The sequence below is a fragment of the Glycine max genome, chromosome 8, assembly GCF_000004515.6.
Source record: "Glycine max cultivar Williams 82 chromosome 8, Glycine_max_v4.0, whole genome shotgun sequence".
NCBI classification, from domain to species: Eukaryota; Viridiplantae; Streptophyta; class Magnoliopsida; order Fabales; family Fabaceae; genus Glycine; species Glycine max.
Window position 1 is genome coordinate 15,092,766 of NC_038244.2, and position 24,770 is coordinate 15,117,535.

A 24,770-nucleotide genomic window follows, 5' to 3' on the forward strand; every position below is an offset into this window, starting at 1 on the left:
CAATTACATCAGCTCCTATGTGACAGACATTGACCACGTGTGAAAAGTTGAAAATAAATATCCCATTCACATCTATCTAACAATCATAGTGAGTATAGTATTAATATTCCTTCGTTCTTTCGTTGTTGCTATTGGTAATCCACGTCGACGCATTGCGCAATGCAAAGTGGCAAAGTCAGAGCACCTCACTTGCTTGCTTAGTTGCTTTTATGCAATGCAATTCGTTGCTTTTATGCAACAAATCCAGCCGCCCCAGCCACCGCCATTACAAAAGCGCGTGCATCAACGCCCTTCCATTCTTTCTTAATCATATTCTTGCTTGGATCACTGATCAATAAAATTATTTTAGTTTAATTAAAAGTTTTAAATTTAGATATAAATATATTAAATGTTAAAAGAAAGAGTTTTAACATTCATGATGGTCTTATTTACTTCAAATAAAATTATTTCTAATAAAAAACAAATATAATCTAAACCAATCAAAAAAATTATTCTTGCTTTGGACTCAAGTGGCGCGTAGCTACACTCTCCTTTCTAGAAAGAAAGGAGAACAGCAGATAGATACACCTAACGCAGCCCCAGGCAGAAACAAAAGATTTGGAGTTTTGACCATTAATTCCACATGCTGATCATTGATTCATCTCCCTTAACCTCAATTTCACAAAATCAGCATCTTCTTTTGTCTCACTCATCTCAAATCCCAAAACAAAACCACTCCCAGATTCATAAATAGAAACATAAAACATCAAACTCCGTGTGGCATAGCATAGGCTAAGGTTGTGTTGTAGTATATTTGCAATCAACAGAATCATATATCAGAGGATGAAGATTGTTGTGATGCTATTGCTACCGCCCTTGATGTTTGCACTGTTTTTTTCATGCACGAGTTCATTGGCAGTATCCACAAACACAAGTACCACATGCCCCATGGACTTGAATTACGTTCTGAGAATCCCATGGAACACTTCTGCCTGCCATAACTTCCAACAAACTCTGGCGGCTAAAAACGGAACCGACGCAAACACATGTTGCATCTCTCTCTTGTCCCTCTTCGGAATAGGACTTGCAAATCATCTCAAGGAGACTTCTCAGTTCCAACTCCAAAACCTTGCCTCCTCACTTTCATGCATCAAAGACTTCCAATCAAAGCTCTCTTCCCTCTCTCTCCCCAACAACCTCGTTGACACATGCTTCGACCCTCTTCAGTTTGTGATCTCCCCAAACATCTGTGCTGGAATTCAAACCATCCCTGATTGGACAAAAAAAGTTGGTCAGTCCACACCACTCAACACTGCTTGCAGATCAGATCTCACTGACATCTCTCTCTGTGATGTGTGTTTACAAGCTGGATTGCAGGTCAAGCAGAAGCTTATTTCCATTGATGGTAATGCCTCACATTCCATTGATTGTTTTTACTTTGCCATTCTCTATGCTGCTGGGATTGTCAATGAGTTTGGACCTGAAAGCAATGGTGCTGTAAGTTGCATTTTTAGCATATCAGTTTACTCACAAGGGGGCTCTGGGGGAAAGCGTCACCAGGCTCTTGTGTTTGGTTTGACAGGTGCCGGGGTTGCTTTGTTGGTCATGTCTTCTTTTTTGGGGATGTATTCGTGGTATGACAGGAAGCATAGGAGGAAAAAGCTTGAGACTTTTAATCAGTTTGATTTTGACCCTGAGGAACAAGGTGGCTCTAGGCCTAGATTGAGACCCAATACAGGGTCCATTTGGTTCAAAATTGAGGAACTTGAGAAGGCTACCGATAATTTTTCATCCAAGAACTTCATTGGCCGAGGTGGGTTTGGGATGGTGTTCAAGGGAACCCTGTCTGATGGAACCGTGGTGGCGGTTAAAAGGATCTTGGAATCTGATTTTCAAGGGAATGCTGAGTTTTGTAATGAGGTGGAGATCATTAGCAACCTCAAGCACCGGAATCTGGTGCCCCTTAGGGGGTGTTGTGTGGCTGAGGAGGATGAGAATTGTGATGAAAGGGGAAGCAGCCAAAGGTATCTTGTGTATGATTACATGCCAAATGGGAACCTGGAAGACCATATCTTTTTATCATCAACGGAGGACTCTCAGAAATCAAAAGGGTTGTCATTGACTTGGCCTCAGAGGAAAAGCATAATCTTGGATGTGGCAAAGGGGTTGGCCTATTTGCACTATGGAGTTAAACCAGCAATTTTCCACAGGGATATCAAGGCCACCAATATACTACTTGATTCAGATATGAGGGCAAGAGTTGCTGACTTTGGACTTGCAAAACAAAGCAGGGAGGGTCAGTCTCATCTCACTACTAGAGTTGCTGGAACTCATGGATATCTGGCACCAGAATATGCACTCTATGGTCAACTCACTGAGAAGAGTGATGTGTATAGCTTTGGTGTGGTTGTTTTGGAGATAATGTGTGGGAGGAAGGCTCTTGACTTGTCTTCATCAGGGTCACCAAGGGCATTCTTGATCACAGATTGGGCTTGGTCATTGGTGAAGGCTGGGAAGATAGAAGAAGCTCTTGATGGTTCCTTGGTGAAGGATAAGGATGAGAGCTTTCCTAGTTCAAATCCAAAGAGCATAATGGAGAGGTTTCTTCTGGTGGGAATTCTGTGCTCTCATGTCATGGTTGCTTTGAGGCCAACAATTGCTGATGCTTTGAAGATGTTGGAAGGTGACATTGAGGTTCCACAAATCCCTGATCGCCCCATGCCACTTGGCCATCCTTCTTCCTTTTACAATAATGATCATGGCAGTACTTTTAGCATATCTCCTGCATTAAGCGGCCCCAAATTGCAAACTGGAGACATGCTCAGGTAAATTAATGAAGAAGTTCCCTTATATTGCTTAGAATGTAGAAAGCAAAAAGAAGTGGAAGCTGTTTTCATTCTAAAGTCTGACAAGGGTCCAGTCAAATCATGTTTGGTAACACCACCACTTCATTTGAGGTTAGTAAACTGATGAGTGCATGCTTGGTTCTCTGTTGTAAAATTAAGTTTGAGGCAAAAATCATTTTGCCAACGGATCAGGATCATTGCTTTTGCGTTCATTTTATTTTTATCTTTTGGATTTACATTGGAATGCATGCCATAGTATTTTCAACTACAAACCAAATTTGCCCTGTGTCACGTTACAAATAAATTTCCTCCCACCAACTGCTCTCAAGATCTCAAGATCGAAGCTTGCAGTGACTGACTGTAGGACAGATCTTGTTTGCGTCAACAAAGTATATGCAGTGTTGTGTTGTAATCCAAACCATGAAGAAAATTACCAGGGCATGACTATAACCAGCTACCAAGGAAGCTAGGGTCATTTAAATAGAGCTGTGATTAAAGGTATATTATAGTTATAGGAATAGGAATTTAGGACATAATAGGACAAATGTCTTGTAGAAAGAAGGCTTCATTTTTCACTTTCATTTGTTTTCTTATCAATTTTCTTGTAAAACAAAGTCACAAATAAAGACTCTTGTATTGTATATAAAGGAAAATGTTAAGTTGGCCGGAACGTTACATAAAGTGATGTTTGGTTGTATTCTCAATTTCTTTCTCCTGAGTGAAGTGTCTCCCTTGTTTTATATTATTACTTGTTAAATTTCCTATGCTGGATTCACATAAATTATTTACCATTTCCGCTTTTGTTTAAAACAGGTCTATTATTGAGAACTAAGCCCTTCAAAGAGATACGCAAGTCCAGAATGTTGCATATTATTTTTTTCATTTGCAGGCCATTGAACGGAACAAAAGCAAAAAAAAAAAAAAATATTGTTTTCGCTTTTGATCTTCCCCCCCCCCCTCCCCCCCCCCAGTAAATACAGTTTTGATATATTATGAATATCTTAGATAGCTTTGCAAATACTGTAAAAATTCTGTATAAAATATGTATATGGTTTTGATTTTTTATTTTATTTTCAGAGACTTATTAGTTTTAGGGTTGTCTTGTCTTCTATCTTATGTGAGACTAATCCCTCTTATTGGTGTGTATTTCAGTCAACCTAAATAAAATTATCTCTTGTAAAAGAAGTTATTATTTTGAAATGGAAGCTCAAAAGACATGTAACACAATAAGAAGACTCAGGACTATATGAAAAGAAAAATACATGTAGAGATTATCTCAATTTTAAAAATAATGACTTAAGATTTTGTACTATTTTATATAGAAGTTGATTTGTGTTTATCACTCTTTTGATAGACAATAATCAGGTAATGTCTTATCAAAATTTTGAATACTTGTGAAAAATAAATAGACATGTCATGTAAAAGTTTAAAATATAAAATTCTCAGCAGGGAATAAAATAATGAAAATGTTAATTTTGAAGAAATTTTAACTGAATTTTTAATAACATCAAACTTTATAATCAAATTTAAAGTGTTCTAAATTTTTTTGGCTAATAGTTTTATTGGAGTTTACTTGAGAAAGAATAAGAACTAGGTTGGGATTACTTCCCAACTTGCATTGATATGGTGCTTCATGTACAACCTAACGTGATGAGTCTATGCTACGAGTTTATAGATAAATTCTATTCTTGATTATAAATTATTTTATGTATTCTTAGTTATATGACTTTTCAATAGTAGAAATATCTTTTAAAAAAGTGTTTTATATTGTGATTTATTAATTATTTTTCTTATTTGTCATCTTAAATTCATACATATAAATAATCATGTTATGTTTGATTTATCTTATCCATTTTTTTATTATGTTTTAACTTAATCTTTATGGTTCATCATATCCTTTGTTTTTTTTCCTTGGATTTGCAAGTTGAGGAATTTGTTATTTTTGATATGTTGAAGATATCTCACTCGTTCCAAAATGATTGTAGTTTTAATTTTTGAAAAAAAAAACAAATTGAGTGATGTTTTCATTTTTTAATGAGATGTTAAAACATGTATTCCAATTTTATTTTATAACAAATAATATTAGTTTAAAAGACTTAATGATATATTTATTGAAATTAAGAGAGAGAATAAGGATATTTTAATAAAATTATTTCCTAATAAATATTAATTTTCTTAGAATACTTGTTTTATTAATATATATAAAAAATCTTAAATGTTTTTTTATTTGTTAGAGTATGTGTGTTCCCAATTCAGTGTGATACTTAAACTAGTTAGGCTAAAGGCCATCTGAGTTAGTGTTGGTCTATACGCCGAACATGGAAGGTTGTGATACAGTTGGTATCAAAATTTTGGTTAATGGGTCGTATATTGTTTTAATCAAGTATATGTCAGACTCTTTTTTGTAAATTGTGTATTAGGCATAACTTATAACAAAAAGCTATGGATATCCACTATCTTACACTAAAATTTAGTTATTATTCTAGTCTCCCTTTCTTCTTTTTGTTTTCCTCTTTATATTCGTATATTATGTCTAAACACTTTTCTTGCTTCAGGATAAGATAAAATTATACCTATTAGGAAGCTAAATACCAAGGAGACTTTCACTAAATCTATGGTGGATCAAAATTATTAAATTTAAAAAACGTGGAGTCCAAAATTGAAAAATTATAAAAAACAAAAGTGGACTACTTAATCCTTTCTTATATTATATAATTATAATTATGGTTAAATATTTTATCCCTCTAATTTAACATTTTTTTTATTTTAATCCTCGTAAAATATATTTGTTTTAGTTTATCATTCTTAAAACATTTTAAATAATAAAAAAATACTTCAAATAATGAAACAAACGTTATCTCATCCACTTGAAAGAAAAAAATAAAGCAAATAAATTTTACTAGAATTAAAAAATTTAAACCTTATAACTATAATTGTAATTTACAATTTGAAGATCGAGATTTTGTACTTTCACTCTCAACTAAATGTTCTTAATATTGATTTATTAAATGCTAATTATATTTTATGAATTATAATTAACATTTATTTATGAATTGAAATATGGTCTAGTGGGGAAAAAAAAAAGATGAAAATGAAAACCCTTGTGAATGTGAAGAAAAGACCAGAGGAGAACAGAAGAGTGATAAAAACATAACAAAGTGGGATTTGGGTTATTGACTCAGAGAGAGAGAGAGTGAGAGCGTTGTTCTCCGAAGCGAACATGGGTGATCTGATTGAGTTGAGTGAGCGGGTGCGTGTGTATGTAATGGGTTATAGATCTGCATGTTTAGTTTTGATCCTTTTCCTCATCCTTGGAATTGGAACTGGAATTGCTTCGTCTGAGACTCCGAGGCCCAAAAATGTCCAAGCTTCCCTTGGCGCTAAGTGGTCCGGTACTCCTCTCCTTCTAGAAGCTGGGTACGCCTCCTTCCTTCCCTTCAATTTCATTTGTTTTTCATTATCAACAGCATTTCATTCATTCGCAGTGAGTTGTTATCTAAAGAAGACCCTCGCCTTTTCTGGGACTTCATCGACATTTGGCTCAATGCTGCTGCCGACGATCAATCTCATTCCGCAAAAGCTTGCGTCATCGAAATTCTACATCACGCTCGTCCTCTTTTGAGACAACCCTTAGCGTCCTTGTTCGAGTTCTCTCTTATTCTCAGATCAGCTTCCCCTGCTCTCGTGCTTTACCGCCAGCTAGCTCACGATTCTCTTGCGTCTTTCCCTCTCCAAGATGCTCGTGCTCATGCTGAAATCACCAAATTAGATCCCTTGCGTCTTGGGATAAGCCTCAAAAGCCCCGGAGGGAAGTGTTGTTGGGTTCACACTTCCCAAAACTTGTTTTTCGATGTCTCCCAACTGCTCTCATGGCTTCAAACTCAAACTCCGTCAGTACTTTGCTACTGCTTTTTTCTTTCTTTCTTTCTTTTTTTTTTCCAAACTTGATTCTTAATTAACACTATGCTGCATTGCGCTCCAACGTCGTTAGGGTGGGTGATTCGTCTCAGAGACCGCAACTGTTTGATTTTGATCATGTTCATTTTGATTCGAGTGCTGGAGGTCCAGTTGCTATACTTTATGGCGCACTTGGGACCGGTTGCTTTAAAGACTTTCATGCTGCACTGGCTGAAGCTGCCAAACAGGTCCTTTCTTTGCTTTCTGTTTATGCTGTTTAGGAAATATTATACTACCTCCGGCCCTAATTATAAGAAGCAAGTTGTAGTGTATTTACAAATTTGTTGCTTACTATTGTACAAAAAAGGATGCATAATGTATCTATATACTTAACCTTAAGATTAGAAAATACAAAATGGGAGAATTTCGATTGGAATAATTTAAAACGAAGGGAAAATAGCCACACCTATTGTTATTTATTTTCTGACAAAAGAAAACATCAACATGAAGAGAAGAAGACAGTTACAAATTTATAATTACCAACTGTCTTAAATTGGCGTCGATAACAGCTGTTATTGCTTATGATTCCTCTGTGGTAAATGTTTTTTTTTATTAAGACATACTTTGTTGGAATTATCCCCAAAACAATCTTTTAATGATTCTATACAGTTGCCTTGCAAATATTGACATGCTGTCCAAATGTTTTCAGGGAAAAGTTAATTACGTATTGAGACCGGTGTTGCCAGCTGGATGTGAAACAAATTTTGGCCACTGTGGCTCTGTTGGTGCAAGCGACTCAGTAAACTTGGGTGGTTATGGTGTGGAACTTGCTTTTAAGAACATGGAATATAAGGCCATGGATGACAGTGCAATTAAAAAAGGTTGGAACAATTGGCATGCTGTAGAGTGCAGATTACTCCTTAAGGTTTTATATTTTGAATGTAGAAGCAATTTTGTTTTCGAAAGTAGGTCATGATGAATTGTAATTGCTTTATTCTCCTTTTCATTTTTTTTAACTTGGCTCATAATGTTAGTAGTGTTATATTATTATAGAAACTAGACAGTATTTATTCTTTCCTTTAATTTCTGTGTATCATCTCAATGTTTGCATTTTCTATAGCTTGATAATTTTTTTGCTTAATCCCCTTCATGAAACTTCTCTTACTCCTGCCTTACTTTCCTTTTCATGTAATTTTGGTTCATTTTGTAGGTTAACAAGTCCTAATTCTCAATGTATTCTCTTGTTGTTTTGGCTTTGACCTTTCAAGTTGATAGTCCTATGAATTTTGATTATTGATTTGGAAACAGATAATCGAAAGAAGTATTTCCTAACAAATTCATTGGTCTTTTTAATGCATTATTCATCAAAATAAAATGTTCAAGGGTTTTTTTTAATTCCCTTATTATTTATTAATGCTGTTGTTGGTTGCAGGTGTGACTTTGGAGGATCCCCGCACTGAAGATCTTAGCCAAGAAGTCAGAGGATTCATATTCTCTAAAATTCTGGTTTGTACATCTCAATTCTCACCTATATTTGTTTTTCATCACACACGTGTAAGAGGAAAATTAATATTTTTAGGCACTGTCACTAGTTCTGCTATTTGTATCAAATTAAATTAGAAAGAGGTGTCTTCGGGTGCCAAATTTCTATCATGTAACAGTAACATACACTTTAGCCTTTTTTATGATTGATATATGCATAGTTTGACAAACGTTAGCCTGAGAAGTGACTTTAACTTCTATATGCTTTTGTTTATTAGGAATAAATGACAATTTGTATTGGTTGTTAAAAAGTGTCAACTTTCAATGACAAAAAAATTGTTTAAGGAGATATTGGTGTGACATCAATTGAGGAAGTACCAGTAGAAAGAGTAGATTGCAAGGTTTAGCCCTATAAAAAGGGGGAAAGAGAGACCAAGAAGGACATTGGAGAAAGTTGTTAAGAGGGATCTCATGGTGAACAATATTTATGAGGATTTGGTCAGTGGTGTCAAGTGATCCATATAACGGACCTCATCTATTGAGATAAGGCTTTTGTCATAATTGTTGTTGTTGAAAGTGTCAAAGGAAAACCACCAGTATATTAGATGTTTACATTGTAGCCAAAATGAGAAATTAATAAAAGAAGATAAAAAATAGAAACATAACCAGAATATACAGGAAAACATGACAACTGCATCACACTGGAGATTGGAGAATAAATTGGGAAAAAGGCCTTCTGCTAGTTTATTTTGATTATGAAACCATGGTGGCCACAATTCACCTCGAAGTTGAGACTTGAAATTGTTTATCTTGAATTGATAATTTGCTCATACATGCTAATATGCTCTAACCATTCATGTTATGAATGCTATGTTGAGTTCAAGACATCATAATTGCAGGTTCCTCTCAATTATTATAATATATTTTTCATGCTTTCTTATTCGGTTTGCATAATGTTATCTTTTTTTTTTGAGTGATGGCATTTTCTACTCTATCTGTTCGATATCAATAAATTGACATTCATATTTAAAATTTTGTTGTTTGTACATATGTATTTAACTGTTTGTGTTTATGTGCAGGAGCGTAAACCCGAGTTAGCATCTGAGATCATGACTTTCAGGGATTATCTATTGTCATCAACTGTATCAGATACACTTGATGTTTGGGAATTAAAGGGTATTGCTGTATTGGAATATTTTCTTTTTGTGATTATTGGAATTGATTGATAATTTATTCAGTTTAGTAGGGTTTAATGAACTGTGCTGTAATATATATTTTAATATAACAGATCTAGGGCATCAAACTGTACAGAGAATAGTCCGTGCCTCTGATCCTCTACAGTCAATGCATGATATCAATCAAAATTTCCCTAACATAGTTTCTTCTTTGTCTCGCATGAAGGTAAATAACTTTGTTACTTTCATTGGATGCTAACATAAGACAGTTTACTCCCAAGTAATTGTTTGTTGTTCTAATGGAACTGCGACGTGCTGTGCAACAGCTTGATGATTCTGTTCAAGATGAAATAATGGCAAACCAGCGGATGATCCCACCTGGCAAGTCTTTAATGGCTATCAATGGTGCTTTAGTCAATGTGGAAGATATTGACCTTTACCTGTAATATTTTTTTTCTCCTGCTGATATCATTTATCATTTATATTATAATGGCGAGATATTCTTTGTCCTTGGTATTTCATGTTTGCATCTGTGTTATAGCCTGAGGTTATTGTTTCTCCACTGTATATTCATATGAAGAAATTGCTATTGCATCCTGATGGTTTTTTGTTATGAACAATAAAGGTTGGAAGATTTAGATCAAGGTCCATTTATACTTCACTTTGTGTTTATTCTGTTTGACCCTATTTAAGGTAGCTAAGTTATCTGATGGAATTTCTCATTTTAGATACCTAGTTATTGGGTTACCTACACTTGTATATGCTTTTTTCAGCTAATTATTATTTTAAAGAATTATTTTTGGGTTCTAAGCAAGCAAACATTTGGTAGCCATTATTTGGTTGCGGTTTTGTGGGCCCAATTGTTTAATAGACACACAGATTTTCCAAAGGAAGTTGTGAGCTTGTGGTTATGGCTATTGGATTGTGATTATTTTGCATTGCTGGGGCATCTAGATTAATATTTAGCATGAATTCTTACCAAGGTTGGCAAACTTGAGAGTCTACGCAAACTTGTGTAGCTTCTTTAGATTTCAATTATAAATTCATAAGAATAAGAATTTACCTAATATAAATTATAAAAAAATAATGTTAAAAACTGTAATAACATATAACATAATACTCTTAATACAACAATAATTCAATATTTCAACTCCAAAATAAAGTAAAGTATGAAACCATAATAATAAAATGTGATAGTACACTGGTAATAAACATGATCAAACTAAATAAATGACCAAATCATACATAAACTCAAAATATAAGTTCCTAAAGTGAAAACATTTCAACATAGGATTAATTTCTTTAAATAATTTGAGCCTAATAAAATGTTACATTATGTTGGTTTCAAAAACAATGCATGAGCAGCATAAGACACTGGATGCCTTAAAGTCAAATTAAAAATTTAAAACTTCTGATATTCTATTCTTGTTATCTTTGATTAGGTTGATTGACTTGGTTCATCAGGATCTGTTGTTGGCTGATCAGTTCTCAAAATTGAAGGTGAATGCCATTTAATCTTAATTTTGGTTTATTTTTAGCATTGGATTAATTTCTAGCTAACTTCTTTATGGACCTAATATTAATGGACATGTGAATTTTTTTCTGCTGTATTCTAATACTTGAATGCGAGTGAGTCTGTATAGTTATAATTATAAATGATATAATAACAAAAAAATATGATAGGCCAGGTACCAGAGAAGAGATAATGAAAACTGAATGGAACTATATTATATTAACTGATATCAGGCCCTGGGTATGAGACTGTATACAAAAGAGAACATGAAGAAAATTTAAATGTCTCTAGGAAATTCAACAGTGCCTAGGCAGCCTAGCCTCTCCCAAACCCCAAATAATTCCAGTCCGTCTCACTAATCCCCCTTCTAGGCTTATAACCTCCCATACAACAGACTCACACATCCCTCCCCTCTGGTGCCAACTAGGTAGTTTGTTACTAAGTGGAGTAACTTCCTTATTTTTCTCTCTCTTGGGCATGGTCTGGTGCATCACATCTCTTGCCCCTCCTCACATATACCTTAGTGATCTTGGTTCTCGGGGTCTCATCGGAATACCATGTCATTTGATGTAATCAGTAATAGCCACCTAATAAGAGTTGGGAAAAAAATGTTGTAAAATGAGGAAAAAGTGAAGTAGTTAATGATATTGCTTTGGTGGAACAAATTGGCTGTTGGAACAGTAATGGTTACCGATTTGTATCCTTCCATTTCTCTTTAAAACTCACTTGTGTGTATCTGTTGTGAAAAATTGACATAGATATTTTGCTCTTGATTGATGTTTTGCCATGTATTTAGATTGTAATAGTGATCCCAGTAATTGCAGATACCTCATAGCACTGTGCGAAAATTGCTGTCAACTTCACCTCCTTCAGAGTCCAGTATGTTTCGCGTTGATTTTCGCACTACTCATGTACATTATCTTAACAACTTGGAAGAAGATGCCAAGTACAAAAGGTGGAGGAGCAATTTAAACGAGGTTAACTACTTGATTTTAAAACTAGACAACGTTATTATTTTCAAAGTATCCTTCCTGTAAATTTTCATCGGAACATAATCTTTTCTTTTTTTAGATCTTGATGCCGGTCTTCCCTGGTCAGCTACGTCACATCCGTAAAAATCTTTTCCATGCTGTTTTTGTTCTTGACCCAGCAACCATTTGTGGTCTTGAGGCAAGTTTATTTCCTCAAGCTTAACAATTTCACATTGTTCTTTGTAACTTTGTAAGTATTTCCCAGTGAAATCCCTCATATTTGGAACCTTGCAGTCCATTGATACGATCATATCATTGTATGAGAATAATTTTCCTGTGAGATTTGGGATTGTGCTGTATTCTTCAAAATCCATCACGCGGTTAGAGAATCATTCTGCCAAAGAGGATGGAGATAAATTTGAGGAGGATATATCCGATATGGTAATATTCACCTATGTTCAGAAATCAGAAGTATACACAAACATATTTTTGAGGAAATTTTACTGGCAAGTTTATGATACACTGTTTTTGCTGTTCCACTTTTCAGATTATACGTCTCTTCAGTTATATCAAGGGAAACCACGGCATTCAATTGGCTTTTGAGTTTTTGAGCAATGTATGGATTTTTTTCTTCAGTATTAGTTATCTTCTGTACACTGTTTCTATGACATTTTTTACCACTGTTTTTATTTTCATTAAAAATATTTATATACACTATTAAGATGACTGAAATCCAGAAGTATATATGTGTGGAGAAAACTGAAAGAAGTTTTTTTTTTTTTCGCTCAGCAAAAGTAATTATATATATATGTGAGTACCAGTGGTACTAAAGTTACAAGATGAGTTTAGGTAGGCAGCTGGTTCCGATAGCCAGACTTATTTCAGTCTGATAAGAACCAAGCTAGTCACCTTATATACTACTACAATATGCAGCAGCTGTTGAACATGCATATTATTCTGTCAATCTTGCAATACCAGTCTAAGTTCAGACTTTGAATCTGTCAAGTTTCTGATTTGATCCAAAACTTCAAATTGCCACCCTCGTGTTCAGACTTTGAATCTGTCAAGTTTCTGATTTGATCCAAAACTTCAAATTGCCACCCTCGTGATTCACACTGCTTTTTTTGTTTCCTTGTCTATGGCTGTATATTTATTTTTTCTTCTATATAATCACTAGAGAATTCAAGGATTTATAGTCTAGAGGTCATGGACCTTGTGTCCAAATATTTCACAGCCTCGTAAGTGGTTTCACCCTTTCCCCATTAACTTAGAAACAAAGGTAATCCTAATGCTTTCATATAATATGTGCACCTATTTTGTCTATAAGGTTCCAGTTTAACAATCTTTTTGTAATATGGATAATATGACATGACTGCATCATAGATAAGCTTTTTGTCAACACATTTTGACATTATTGTACATGTCTTGTAGGTTAACAAATTACGCATTGAATCAGATGATCATATAGATGATGCTCATCTTGAACTGCACCATGTTGAAGGGGCATTTGTGGAAACTATATTGTGAGTTTTGCTGGACTTTTCTGTTGACTAGCGTGCTTCTGACATTTCTCTAATATGGCACTTTTACTCTTGTTTTTGGTAACATTTTGTGTTTATATCTGTATTATTTATAGACATGGATTAAATATTCTCACTATTCTTCTTTAGGCCAAAGGTAAAATCCCCACCTCAAGAGATACTATTAAAGCTGCAAAAGGAGCCAGAGTTGAAGGAGTTGTCACAAGAAAGCTCCATGCTCGTATTTAAGCTTGGTTTGTCTAAGATTCATTGTTCTCTGTTGATGAACGGACTTGTTATTGATCCAACTGAGGTAATGACTTTTTGAATGTTTTCCTCTACCTGATCTTATTTCTAAAGCAACTATTTTTTAATCTTTGTGCAGTTCCATTTTTTTTCCTTTAGTAACCAGGGAATTCCTCCATTTGCAATATTTTATACTTTCTTTGATTGGAAATGTTTTTTTTTTAAAATATATTATTTCTTAATATTGTAACAGTTAACCAGTTTCACATTACTCTATAATGTGCACCCTTCACTACGAAGGATCCAGATCTATTTTAGTAGTGTGCTTCATGTGTTGTTTAACTTCAGGTCTACTTTGTGTTCAACCTTAGTTTCAAGTATTCAGTATTCATTATTAACTATAGTTAAATAATTAATGTGTTGTCATGATAGTGTTAATAAAATAAGCTTTTCTGCCACTTGTATATTTACAATTGATTTTACCAGGAGGCTTTACTAAATGCCTTGAATGATGAGACTCAAAGAATACAGGAACAAGTATATTTTGGACAAATAAAATCTCACACTGATGTATTAGATAAGTTCCTGTCAGAAGCTGGCATTCAACGTTATAATCCTCGGGTATGGTATTTTAATCATTTGCAACTTGGAAACTTGTATAATGACATTGCACTAACCAACTTCTATTTGGTGTAGATTATTTCTGATAATAAACCAAGGTTCATATCTCTGTCTAAGTTTATTTTTGGAGAGGCATCTATACTGAATGATATTGACTACTTGCATTCTCCTGGAAGTAAGTCGTTGAACATGTTAGAAATCAGTAGGTTCATTCTTACATTCTGGTTTTTTTTTGGTCTTAACATGTGGATTGTTTTTATGCAACCCAGCAATGGATGATTTGAAGCCTGTGACACATCTTCTTGCTGTTGACATCACTTCAGGGAGTGGCTTGCATTTGCTTCGCCAAGGCTTAAATTACCTGGTTAATATTGATTTGCAATTCTGTTTAACATTCTTCCTTTTAGCTTTTTTTCTCCTAATGCCTATCAAGAGTTGACCTACCTATTCAGTACTTCTGAATCTGCACATCATTTTATTTTATTTTCTCATTATGCTACAGAGAGAAGGGTCCAAAGAAGCTCGCATAGGTTTTCTGTTTAGTGCCAATCAGAGTACAGATTCATTTAGCCTCCTTTTTGTGAAGGTTTTTGAAATCACTTCATCTTCATATAGGTTTGTTTTTTTAATTGTGGAATTAGTTGACTTTTAATTGATTGATTTATTAGTATTTAATTCTGTAGTTTTGCAAATTTCTTTTCGAAGCTATGCTATGGTTTTATATCAATTGTGTGAATGCATGGTTTTATACAGCCATAAGAAGAACGTGTTAGACTTCTTGGAACAGTTGTGCTCACTCTATCAGCAGAAATACTTGCTTTCATCAGCTGTGGAAGCTGACAGCATCCAAGCATTTATTGATAAGGTCTGTGAGCTTGCTGAGGCTAATGGGTTACCATCTGATGGCTATAGATCTGCCCTCCCAGAATTTTCTGCGGATGAAGTGAGAAGGCATTTGAGCAAGGTACTTCTGGTTACTTAGCCATTTAAACAATTAAAGTTTGGTGCACATCTGACCGATCAATGCTCCTCCTCACATCTGACCTTGTTTTTATTTGATCGTAGTACCTTTTAGAATTTGTTCTTTGCTTCTCTTGCTTTCTCCGCTTGTTTCTCCCCTTCATGTATATATTTTGTGGAGTTATGCACTGTTCTAGTCTCAATCTCAGAGCCTTTCACTGACTTTTGTTCTTCGGTAATCATGAAAGCTTGTATTAATGATGTTTTTTGCTTTCAGGTTGAGAACTTTTTTCATAGGGTACTTGGGTCTGAATCTAGTGCTAATGCTGTCTTCACTAATGGAAGGGTAAGATTGTCTTGGTTTCTGATTATTTCATAGTGAACTTGGTTTCTGTTATGTCATTGTGTGATATTCAAATTTGATTAGCTTTTCATCAATGATAGGATCTGTCTGTCCTCCTGGATTAACCTTAGCATTTATGTTTTATAGGTAACCTATCCTATTGATGAAAGCACATTTTTGAGCCCTGATCTGCTTCTTCTTGAATCAATAGAGTTTAAGCAGAGGACAAAGCACATTTTGGAAATTATTGAAGAAGTAAAATGGCAGGATGTTGACCCTGACATGCTGACAAGGTTTCTTGATCTTTGCTCTAAGTGTTTTTGATTGGTATTCTGTGGTTATTGCTTTGTGTTACATCTATCATCTTCTCATTACAAATTTTCAATTTTGCTTGGTATGAGAAGTGCATAAGTTGATTTTAGCTTAGGGAGACACTCTATTCATTTTACCTTCTTATTTTCTTCTCGTATAAATGTATATCATTATGGGAGAAATAAATAAGAAAAAAAATGAATTAAGCTTCTCCCATTAGCTCAAATTAGCTTTTGCAAAAGCTAATTTGTAGAAGCTCTCTCATTTAACTTATCCAAAATCTGCTGATAAAAAAAAAAAAAACTTATCCAAAATCTGATTTTAACTTGTACATAAGCTAATTTTAGCTTATGGGAGAAGCTCAAGTCATTTCCCTTCTTATTTTTTTCTCTTAGAAGTTCTTATTGAAAAGTTTATCTAAACAGGGTCTAAGCATATATGACTATGTGGATTACACCAGTTATTTTCTCTATGCTTTCTGGGGGCTGCATGAGCATATTCCACTTATGTGGTCTTCTGGGCAATATTTTACATACAAGTTAAAGACAAACATAATGTGATTCCTAGCATTAAGAGAGAAATGATAGTTTAGAACGAGTGCAAGTTTAACAACACTTTGATTGGCTGTTCGTAGTCTGTGGTCTTTTAGTCTCTGTTTTTTGCAGTCCTTAGTTAGATGTTATGCTTGACGTTAAAACTTGTTCATGCTAAGAGTTTGTTTAATTGTTTTAAGAAATCCATATAAAATGCTTGAAGCATTTATTATGTGTTTTTCTTTTTCAGCCATTGATGGATAGAATTTGCAAATGTTAATTTATAGTTGTCCAATCTTTATGTTTTCAGAAAATTTGACAGTTCTTTAATCTTCCCTTATGCTTTTTTTGTAGCAAATTCATTAGTGATATTGTCATGACTGTATCATCTTCAATGGCTACGAGAGAGCGAAGTTCTGAAAGTGCTCGTTTTGAGATGTTGAATGATCAACATAGGTAATATTGGTTAGTTACTGTATACTCAATTTAAAATAGAATGAAAAGTAGAAGAGTAAAGGCATGAATTGTGCTTGAATTTATTTTCTTAAGGTTTATTCATGTATAGATTGCTGAATTAAGTTTTAACTGTATAATTATACATATATATATATATATATATATTAAAAATTAATACCATTGTTTTTTGCAGTGCTATTATTCTACATAATGAAAATTCTAGCATTCACATTGATGCTTGTCTCGATCCTTTAAGTCCAACCAGTCAGAAGTTGTCTGGAATTCTTCGAGTTTTGTGGAAATACATTCAACCCAGCATGAGGATTGTTCTGAATCCATTGGTTGGTTGATGTCTATATTTCTATTTACACTTTTATTTTTTAAACATTCCAGTTTTCTGTTATGCAGCTATTCCTTCTTTAATAGTCTTGTGTGTTTTGAATAAAAATAAGATAAAAAGAGAATTGTAACTGTTGTCTCTTTCACCTGGAATTTGAGAAAACAAAAGCCAAAGTATTGTTGGTCTTGTGAGTAAGCTGTGAACTCCCCTTAAATCTGGCTCTACTAAGGTCCAAAGCCATCTATTATTACGCTGTATGTTTGTGCCCTTTTTCAGTTGGCCTTTGCATTGCTACTTCTATCTGAACTGGTATTTTTTATTTTGCTTACTCCTTTTGCACTTCTGTCTATATAAGCTTGCAGAAATAGCTCATTCATTCTACTACATTGGTAATTTATTAGCTTGTAACTTTAACACCCTATTTTATTATATGGAATTTGGAAAATATAATTTAAAATGAGTAATATTTTTTCTTGATTTCCAATCATGGGGATAAGACTGCATACATCTTACCCTCTCATTCACAGTTGTTGTAATGGAAACCTTGTTTGTCTCATATATATATATATATATCAATATATATCATACTGTTCTCGTGTATTGTAAACCTCTTCTTATTGCTTTACATTTGGCTTTTATAGATTCTTTGACTCTGAGATTTATTACCTAAAAATGTGGCATTTTTGCTACAACTATTAGCTATATTTTCTTTTAGTTTACTGCCTACGTATTGTGCCAATTTTCAATGCCGTTTTTCATTTCATGGCAGAGTTCCCTTGCTGATCTTCCTCTGAAGAACTACTACAGATATGTAGTACCATCAATGGTATATATTACACTTTTAGCCTGGAGATAATTTCAGATAAGATTTGAGGTTTGGGTACTTTAGTTTTTTTATTATTTTGCAGGATGATTTTAGCAGTGCTGACTCTTCAATCAACGGCCCAAAGGCATTTTTCGCTAACATGCCATTGTCTAAGACTCTCACCATGAATCTTGATGTTCCCGAACCTTGGCTTGTTGAGCCTGTTATTGCTGTGTATGTATTATCCTTAACATTTTGTTGGCTATAAAACCATTCACAAGCCTCCACTTAACAGCTAAAGATTTTAGTTGGTTCAAACTGGTACCCTAAAAGATTGATCTATTTGGTGGTGGTTTACGAATAATTCTATATCTACAAGACTGTATGCTAATTTACTGATTGCTTGATTCATCTTTTTTTCTGTCTACTTGTGTGGAAGTACAAAAGGTTTAAGGACAGGTGTTGAAGTAAATCACATTGACCCCACTCTTCTTTAATTACTACAATGTTAAACTATTCTAGAATCTAGACATGCTATTATATTTTACCTCAAAACACCCCTATCTTTGATAATAAAGAAGCATGTGATATGTAAACTGCAAAGAAGAATAGAGACGGGCTCTGCATCTAAAGATTCTAAACTTGAGTTGGTTTCATAACTAGTATAAGGTGCAGACTTTAAAACAAAAGCATTGAATCAAGTTAAATTGGTGAGTTCAAGTATAAATGAATGCTGCATATTTCTGTGTCAATAGAAAGCATTCATCTTGTTCTTTCTGAAACAAAGAAGGAAAGTGGATGTAAATTTGCCTTTCCTCCAGAGTAGGTTTGTTCAATCAATTTAATGTATTCTCTATGCATGTGTATGTGCAATGGCTACTTTTGTGAACTATAAATTTCTTTGTAGTATTTATTATGATTTCTCATGTTGCAGTCATGACCTGGATAACATTCTGCTTGAGAACCTTGGTGATACAAGAACATTGCAAGCAATTTTTGAACTTGAAGCTCTTGTCCTAACAGGTAAAATTGCATTTTTATTTAAATAAATAGGCTGGTGATTCCTTTTGATACCATCATAAAGCATTAATTGTTAAATAATACATTCTAAGAATCCATTGTTGTTCTTTTCAATTGTTCATGTATTAGGTCATTGCTCTGAGAAAGATCATGATCCTCCTCGAGGTCTTCAGTTGATTCTTGGAACCAAAACTACACCCCATTTAGTTGATACCATTGTGATGGCTAATCTTGGATATTGGCAAATGAAAGTCTCTCCCGGGGTTTGGTTCTTGCAGCTTGCTCCTGGTAGAAGTTCTGAGCTCTATATTTTAAAGGAAGGCGTTGATGGGATTCAGATTAAACAATCATCAAAATTCATTATTATTAATGATTTACGGGGTAAAGTAGTTCATATGGATGTAGTGAAAAGAAAGGGAAAGGAACATGAGAAATTGCTGATTTCTGATGATGATGCTCCACAAGATAAGAAGAAAGTGAGTGCTTGGATTTGAAAGTTGTTTTTTGAAAATTATTTGTGTCAAAGTAAAAGAAAGCAAAAATTATCCTTTAAATGCAAAACAAGTGCAAATCCTCACAGATTTCTTTGATTTTTTGTAGGAAAGTAGCTGGAATTCTAACTTACTGAAATGGGCTTCTGGTTTCATTAGTAGTAATGAACAACCTAAAAATGCTGAAACCAATTCACCAGTGAGTTTTTCTTCGTTGTTTCTTCATCCTGTTCCTTTTGCATGGATTCATTTACTCTTATTAGATTTCCTTGAAAATATGATTCCGAAATTCTCAAGAACACATCATATAATCGAACCTGGTATTGTGTTATAAAATGTTTAATCTGATTTGTGTTGTATTTCTGCTTCAATGCTTTGAAATTGAATTATGTAATTCTTTGCTTGAGATAGCTGTGGTTTTAGTTGACTGAACCTTTTTTCATAATAGGAGAAAGGAAGGGGTGGACGCCATGGAAAAACGATTAATATCTTTTCAATTGCTTCTGGACACTTGTAAGTGATTCCCTTATATTGACTTGATATTATACTGTGCTTTTAATTATGGCTTATCTTTTGGTCTCTTTTCAGTTTTGATTTTGACTTTTAAACTCTTCATCTCTTTCTCGTCGTTTGAATTTTGAAAGTTAAGAAATATTTTCATTGATCTAAAATCTCATAGGGATATTGATGGAACTGTCACATGTATGTGGCATGGCAAAAAATAAAAATAAAAATTGCTGAGCAAAAAGTATCATGACATCTATTTAATGTGTGGCAAAAACTTTGCCTGTTTTCTGCTCCTTCATGAAATTACTTCTTCCTCATCTATTTGTTTTACATAGGTGGAATTTGGAAGAGTTTATGTGAAGTTTATTTTATTTTATGTATAATGAAAACTCCCCTAAGCTCTTTTTATCTTATTCGAATAAGTTTCATGTTCAAATTTATGGCATAAACTCTCGTGATAAAAGCTTATTGAATAAATGCCTAAACTATTTGCCTAAATGCACCCTTAGAGGCTGCATTAGCCCATTAGGAGGGTCTATGCCAGGAAGAATAGGGAGGTCAGTGGGAAATTAGAGCCTTAAGTTGATATTTTTAATAGATAAAACTCACTGTAGGCACTGCTATTTGGTGACATGAAAGAGGGAGTTAGGATGATGATTATATTCAGATGCTTTGAATGTAAGGATTTTGGGAGGTTAAACCTATCTAAATTTTATGAAACACAAGTTGGGTGTTCATGGATTTACCTGATAGCAAATATGTAGGCAAAAGTACACTTCTAAATGCATATTACATTATACTTAAATTCTATACTTTTTTTTGTATGTTGATAGTTATTTATCACCTAGTGGCTATTGTTGTTGTTAGAGTTATTTAGTTTCTATCATCACAAATGCAATCTTCACTTTGTTTTGGTTGATGTATTTTTGCCAGATATGAACGCTTTCTAAAGATTATGATTCTAAGTGTTCTAAAGAATACACACCGTCCAGTTAAATTCTGGTTCATAAAGAACTACCTGTCTCCTCCTTTTAAGGTTATACATCCACACAGTATATGCCTCAATGTTTATTCATTTGTATATTGGAACTTTAAAGTGGAATATAATGAGTTTGCTCAACTTCCTCGAACTATTTTGCTTGTTGTCTTAACAAACAGGATCTGATTCCTCACATGGCTCAAGAATATGGTTTTGAATGCGAACTAATCACCTACAAATGGCCTACATGGTTGCATAAGCAGAAAGAAAAGCAGCGAATAATTTGGGCATATAAAATTTTATTCCTTGATGTCATCTTTCCCCTTTCCTTGGAGAAGGTATCATGATTTTCTTCTTCTGCATCAAATCCCATGCTTTTATTTTGTTCTCTTCTGCACTCTTAATGTCATGGTGTCACATGCACCACACATGGCATTGACAAGGATGCTGGTAATGAAAAGAAAATTTTTACTTAAAAATTTGTGTTTGCAGGTCATTTTTGTAGATGCTGATCAGATTGTCAGGACTGACATGGGAGAACTCTATGACATGGACATAAAAGGAAAACCTCTGGCATATACTCCATTTTGTGACAACAATAGGGAGATGGACGGCTATCGGTTTTGGAGACAAGTAAAGGCCTCTGCTGAACTTCAATTTATTTATATCATTTGTATTTCTGGTCATTGTACATGAATTCTTGGCATAGATGCAGCATAGAATACTAACTTCTTTGTTGACCTTATTCTTGTGGTATAGGGTTTCTGGAAGGATCATTTGCGGGGAAAACCATACCATATTAGGTTAGTGAGTACTTTCTTGATTCTTTTGCCAAAAGTAAGTTGGAGTTAATTCAGTTCTCTGATTATTGTTTCCATTTCTGCTTGCAGTGCTTTGTATGTTGTTGACCTGAAGAAGTTCCGAGAGACTGCATCCGGAGATAATCTCAGAGTTTTCTATGAAACCCTTAGCAAGGATCCAAATAGTCTAGCCAACTTGGATCAGGTTAGAGGTTTGAGTGAGTGCAGTAGTTCTTGTTCATTTTTTTAGTTGTGAAAAAATTGCTTAAACTTACAAGGTTAAGTATGGTTCAATGGTTTCTGTAACTACAACATGCAGCAACACGTGAGATCTCAGTGCACAGTAAATGATTGCTTTTTTATATTGAAAAATATTACTTCAGTTTTGACTGAAACTTTATAAGATTGAAGGCAGTGAGGTTCAATCTTTAAACCAAAGTCACTGCAGCTCTAGTACCATGCTGGAAAAGAAACCTATCGTAAAACCGTTAGCTGTTAAATGAGGGTCCAAAAGTAGCTGTTTAACTTTTAATAAAGATGCTGATGCCTTATCATTAGTTATATAACCAAATTCTTCTCATTCATATAGTATAACCCTGTAGCGATTTTCTTAAAAAAATATGGAGCCCTCCCAATTAAAGAAAATAACATGTAAAGAAAACTTTGGGCATTTTTACCATCAGGTCTCCTTGTTTATATATTTGGTAATGACTGTTTGGTTAATTTTTTTGTAGACCTTGTGAATTTGATTATTCTATAGTGTGTTGTATTTCTTAGGCAGGCTTAACTAACATACATTTGTTTTTTTTATAGAAATGTTAGCATGCTATACCTTTTGTGTATTTTAAGAAAACCAAAATTATAGCTTCTATAGGTCTTTTCGTGTAAATTATTTTTTTGGCCCTTTTTGACTGATTAAGTTATGGGTTTCTTGTATGTGGTTTCATGTTATTTTATAGAGACGACCACATACTCATTTACTTCTAATGTAGCACCTGTTGCCCTTGGTGTATATCATTTTTTTTTTTTTTTGTTTTTTGACGGACCTTAGCTGAAATTTGCATTCAATGGTTCAGGATCTTCCTAATTATGCTCAGCATATTGTTCCCATTTTCTCTCTGCCACAAGAATGGCTTTGGTGTGAGTCATGGTGTGGTAATGCTACAAAATCAAAGGCGAAAACAATTGATCTGTGCAACAATCCCATGACAAAAGAACCCAAACTTCAGGTGAAAAGTCTCTTTGTTCTTGTAAACTCATCATATTATCGCTGACATGTTTGCAGCTCCTTCACTTCACACATATTTTTAACTTGCCTCCACTTTGATCTTTAGGGTGCAAGACGAATAGTATCAGAGTGGCCAGACCTTGATTTGGAGGCAAGTAAATTCACTGCACGGATCTTAGGTGATGATCTAGAACCTTTGCAATCCCCTAACCAATCAAAGGATTTGACTAGCGAAGGTGCATTGAAAGAGGACTTGGAATCCAAGGCAGAGTTGTGAACATGATAGACAAAAGTTTTGTGCAAGTCAAAGTTCCTGAAAAAAAAAACTGTTCCTTGATGCAATTTGGCACCGCATAGCATCATGATATCTTTCTGATCATGGACTGCCTGGCTGATATATTTGCATTCCCACCAAACACAATTAACAACAGTGGAGTGCAATGAAGATTTGCCTTCTCTGTTGGCCAGTTCAAGGATCATAAAGAAAATTTTGATTAGATAGAAATGTTAGTGAATTTTTAATCTTGACATAAACGCAATTAAAGCCAACATGGTTGCCTATCCATGCTGATTAAGCCGGTACACCGGCAGGCCGCAACCAATGCCTCCAACCCCCTGCCCCATTAATGCCCTTTGTTTTACGTTCTTATCAACAATAAATATTTTCTTTACAGTAGGGGAAAACTGGGATTTAGCAATGGCCAATATAAGACCGCTATAGACTTGTAGTGTAACATTATTCTCTTTATTTGCTGATTATTAATCTCTCCCTTGCAATGGGTGGTGCATTGCAACGACCTCCGGCTACCTCCCCTATTTCACCCCTTTATAAATTATTATAATTGTCCTTATAATAAATTTGGAGAACTAAATCTCGTCTGGAAGATTTATAGTATGTTTGGATTAGTTTCATGGTGAGAAATAATCATTTTTCACAGTGAAGGTAAAACAACAAATATTTGTATTTATTTTTTCATGGTATCACCGTGATTTTGTGGGGTAGAATTGTTTCTTGCATGTTATCCAAGCATACTATTAGATTAAGCATTAAGATCGATTTAAAAATGTTTTTCACTTTTGTAAAACCTGTGAGATGAATTGGTGTTTTATTTTGAATCGGTCGTTCACTTGTAGAGATTGCCATGTTAGTTGCTGATTTGTGAAAGATTAAATTATAGTGTTTGGTTCAGGTTTCATGTTATTTCCAGATGGCAAAAAGAGATTGTCGTTCAGTTGAGTTCAATGATGTCAAACTATGCGTAGACGAAGTGTTAAAATTCATGATATCCTGGACAATGTCTTGAGCTACTGTTGTAATGCGTGCTACGAACCAATTGAACAGCAACATTTGACAAATTACAAAGGATTTTCTTTGGCAGTTGCATATTTCATCATGAATGAGGGTTATTGCAAAATGTTTTACTGATGACAATATTGTCGGTTTTATTGACATTAGTCTTGAGGGTAGATGATAACAAAATCATAAGATTATTAATTATTAATAACTTGCCACCCTGATTGTTGTTTATAGTTGCAGCTAACATAATCTTGATGTGGGTATGTTGAAGGATTATGATTTGAATTTGCAGTTCTTCCGAAAGTCTTAGATTTTTTCTTTTCTTTTTGGGGACAACATCGATAAATCATTTTCAGATTTTATGAATCTGCGACCATGGTTGTTACTGTTGAAAGCCTTGTGGAAATCCCTAACACACATGTTCCACAGAAAGTGATCAATGTGACCAA

General features: G+C 34.2%; 2 protein-coding genes across 2 annotated transcripts; both read left to right on the top strand.

The window, feature by feature from the left end:
• Nucleotides 1–565: 565 nt before the first annotated feature.
• LOC100797353 (probable receptor-like protein kinase At1g11050) lies at nucleotides 566–3,890 on the top strand. The gene is made up of 2 exons (XM_006585424.4): nucleotides 566–2,936; nucleotides 3,639–3,890. The coding sequence occupies exon 1, from the start codon at nucleotides 823–825 to the stop codon at nucleotides 2,806–2,808; it is 1,986 nt and encodes a 661-aa protein (XP_006585487.1). The 5' UTR covers nucleotides 566–822; the 3' UTR covers nucleotides 2,809–2,936; nucleotides 3,639–3,890.
• Nucleotides 3,891–5,931: 2,041 nt separating this feature from the next.
• LOC100797897 (UDP-glucose:glycoprotein glucosyltransferase) lies at nucleotides 5,932–23,821 on the top strand. The gene is made up of 37 exons (XM_006585425.3): nucleotides 5,932–6,242; nucleotides 6,311–6,715; nucleotides 6,817–6,970; nucleotides 7,432–7,603; nucleotides 8,155–8,228; nucleotides 9,284–9,380; nucleotides 9,493–9,605; nucleotides 9,706–9,821; nucleotides 10,822–10,879; nucleotides 11,717–11,869; nucleotides 11,964–12,062; nucleotides 12,158–12,304; nucleotides 12,411–12,479; nucleotides 13,295–13,386; nucleotides 13,534–13,696; nucleotides 14,116–14,250; nucleotides 14,326–14,425; nucleotides 14,520–14,614; nucleotides 14,753–14,865; nucleotides 15,004–15,214; nucleotides 15,488–15,556; nucleotides 15,701–15,846; nucleotides 16,753–16,854; nucleotides 17,048–17,195; nucleotides 17,964–18,020; nucleotides 18,103–18,233; nucleotides 18,934–19,022; nucleotides 19,149–19,495; nucleotides 19,620–19,709; nucleotides 19,959–20,023; nucleotides 20,951–21,053; nucleotides 21,176–21,334; nucleotides 21,489–21,629; nucleotides 21,756–21,799; nucleotides 21,887–22,001; nucleotides 22,873–23,025; nucleotides 23,131–23,821. The coding sequence occupies exons 1-37, from the start codon at nucleotides 6,046–6,048 to the stop codon at nucleotides 23,299–23,301; spliced, it is 4,893 nt and encodes a 1,630-aa protein (XP_006585488.1). The 5' UTR covers nucleotides 5,932–6,045; the 3' UTR covers nucleotides 23,302–23,821.
• Nucleotides 23,822–24,770: the final 949 nt, after the last annotated feature.

Coding starts and splice junctions, on each gene's coding strand:
- LOC100797897 (XM_006585425.3), top strand. CDS start 6,046: ATGGGTGATCTGATTGAGTTGAGTGAGCGGGTGCGTGTGTATGTAATG. Junction 7,604..8,154: donor TGACAGTGCAATTAAAAAAG/GTTGGAACAATT, acceptor TGTTGGTTGCAG/GTGTGACTTTGGAGGATCCC. Junction 12,063..12,157: donor CAACCATTTGTGGTCTTGAG/GCAAGTTTATTT, acceptor GGAACCTTGCAG/TCCATTGATACGATCATATC.
- LOC100797353 (XM_006585424.4), top strand. CDS start 823: ATGAAGATTGTTGTGATGCTATTGCTACCGCCCTTGATGTTTGCACTG.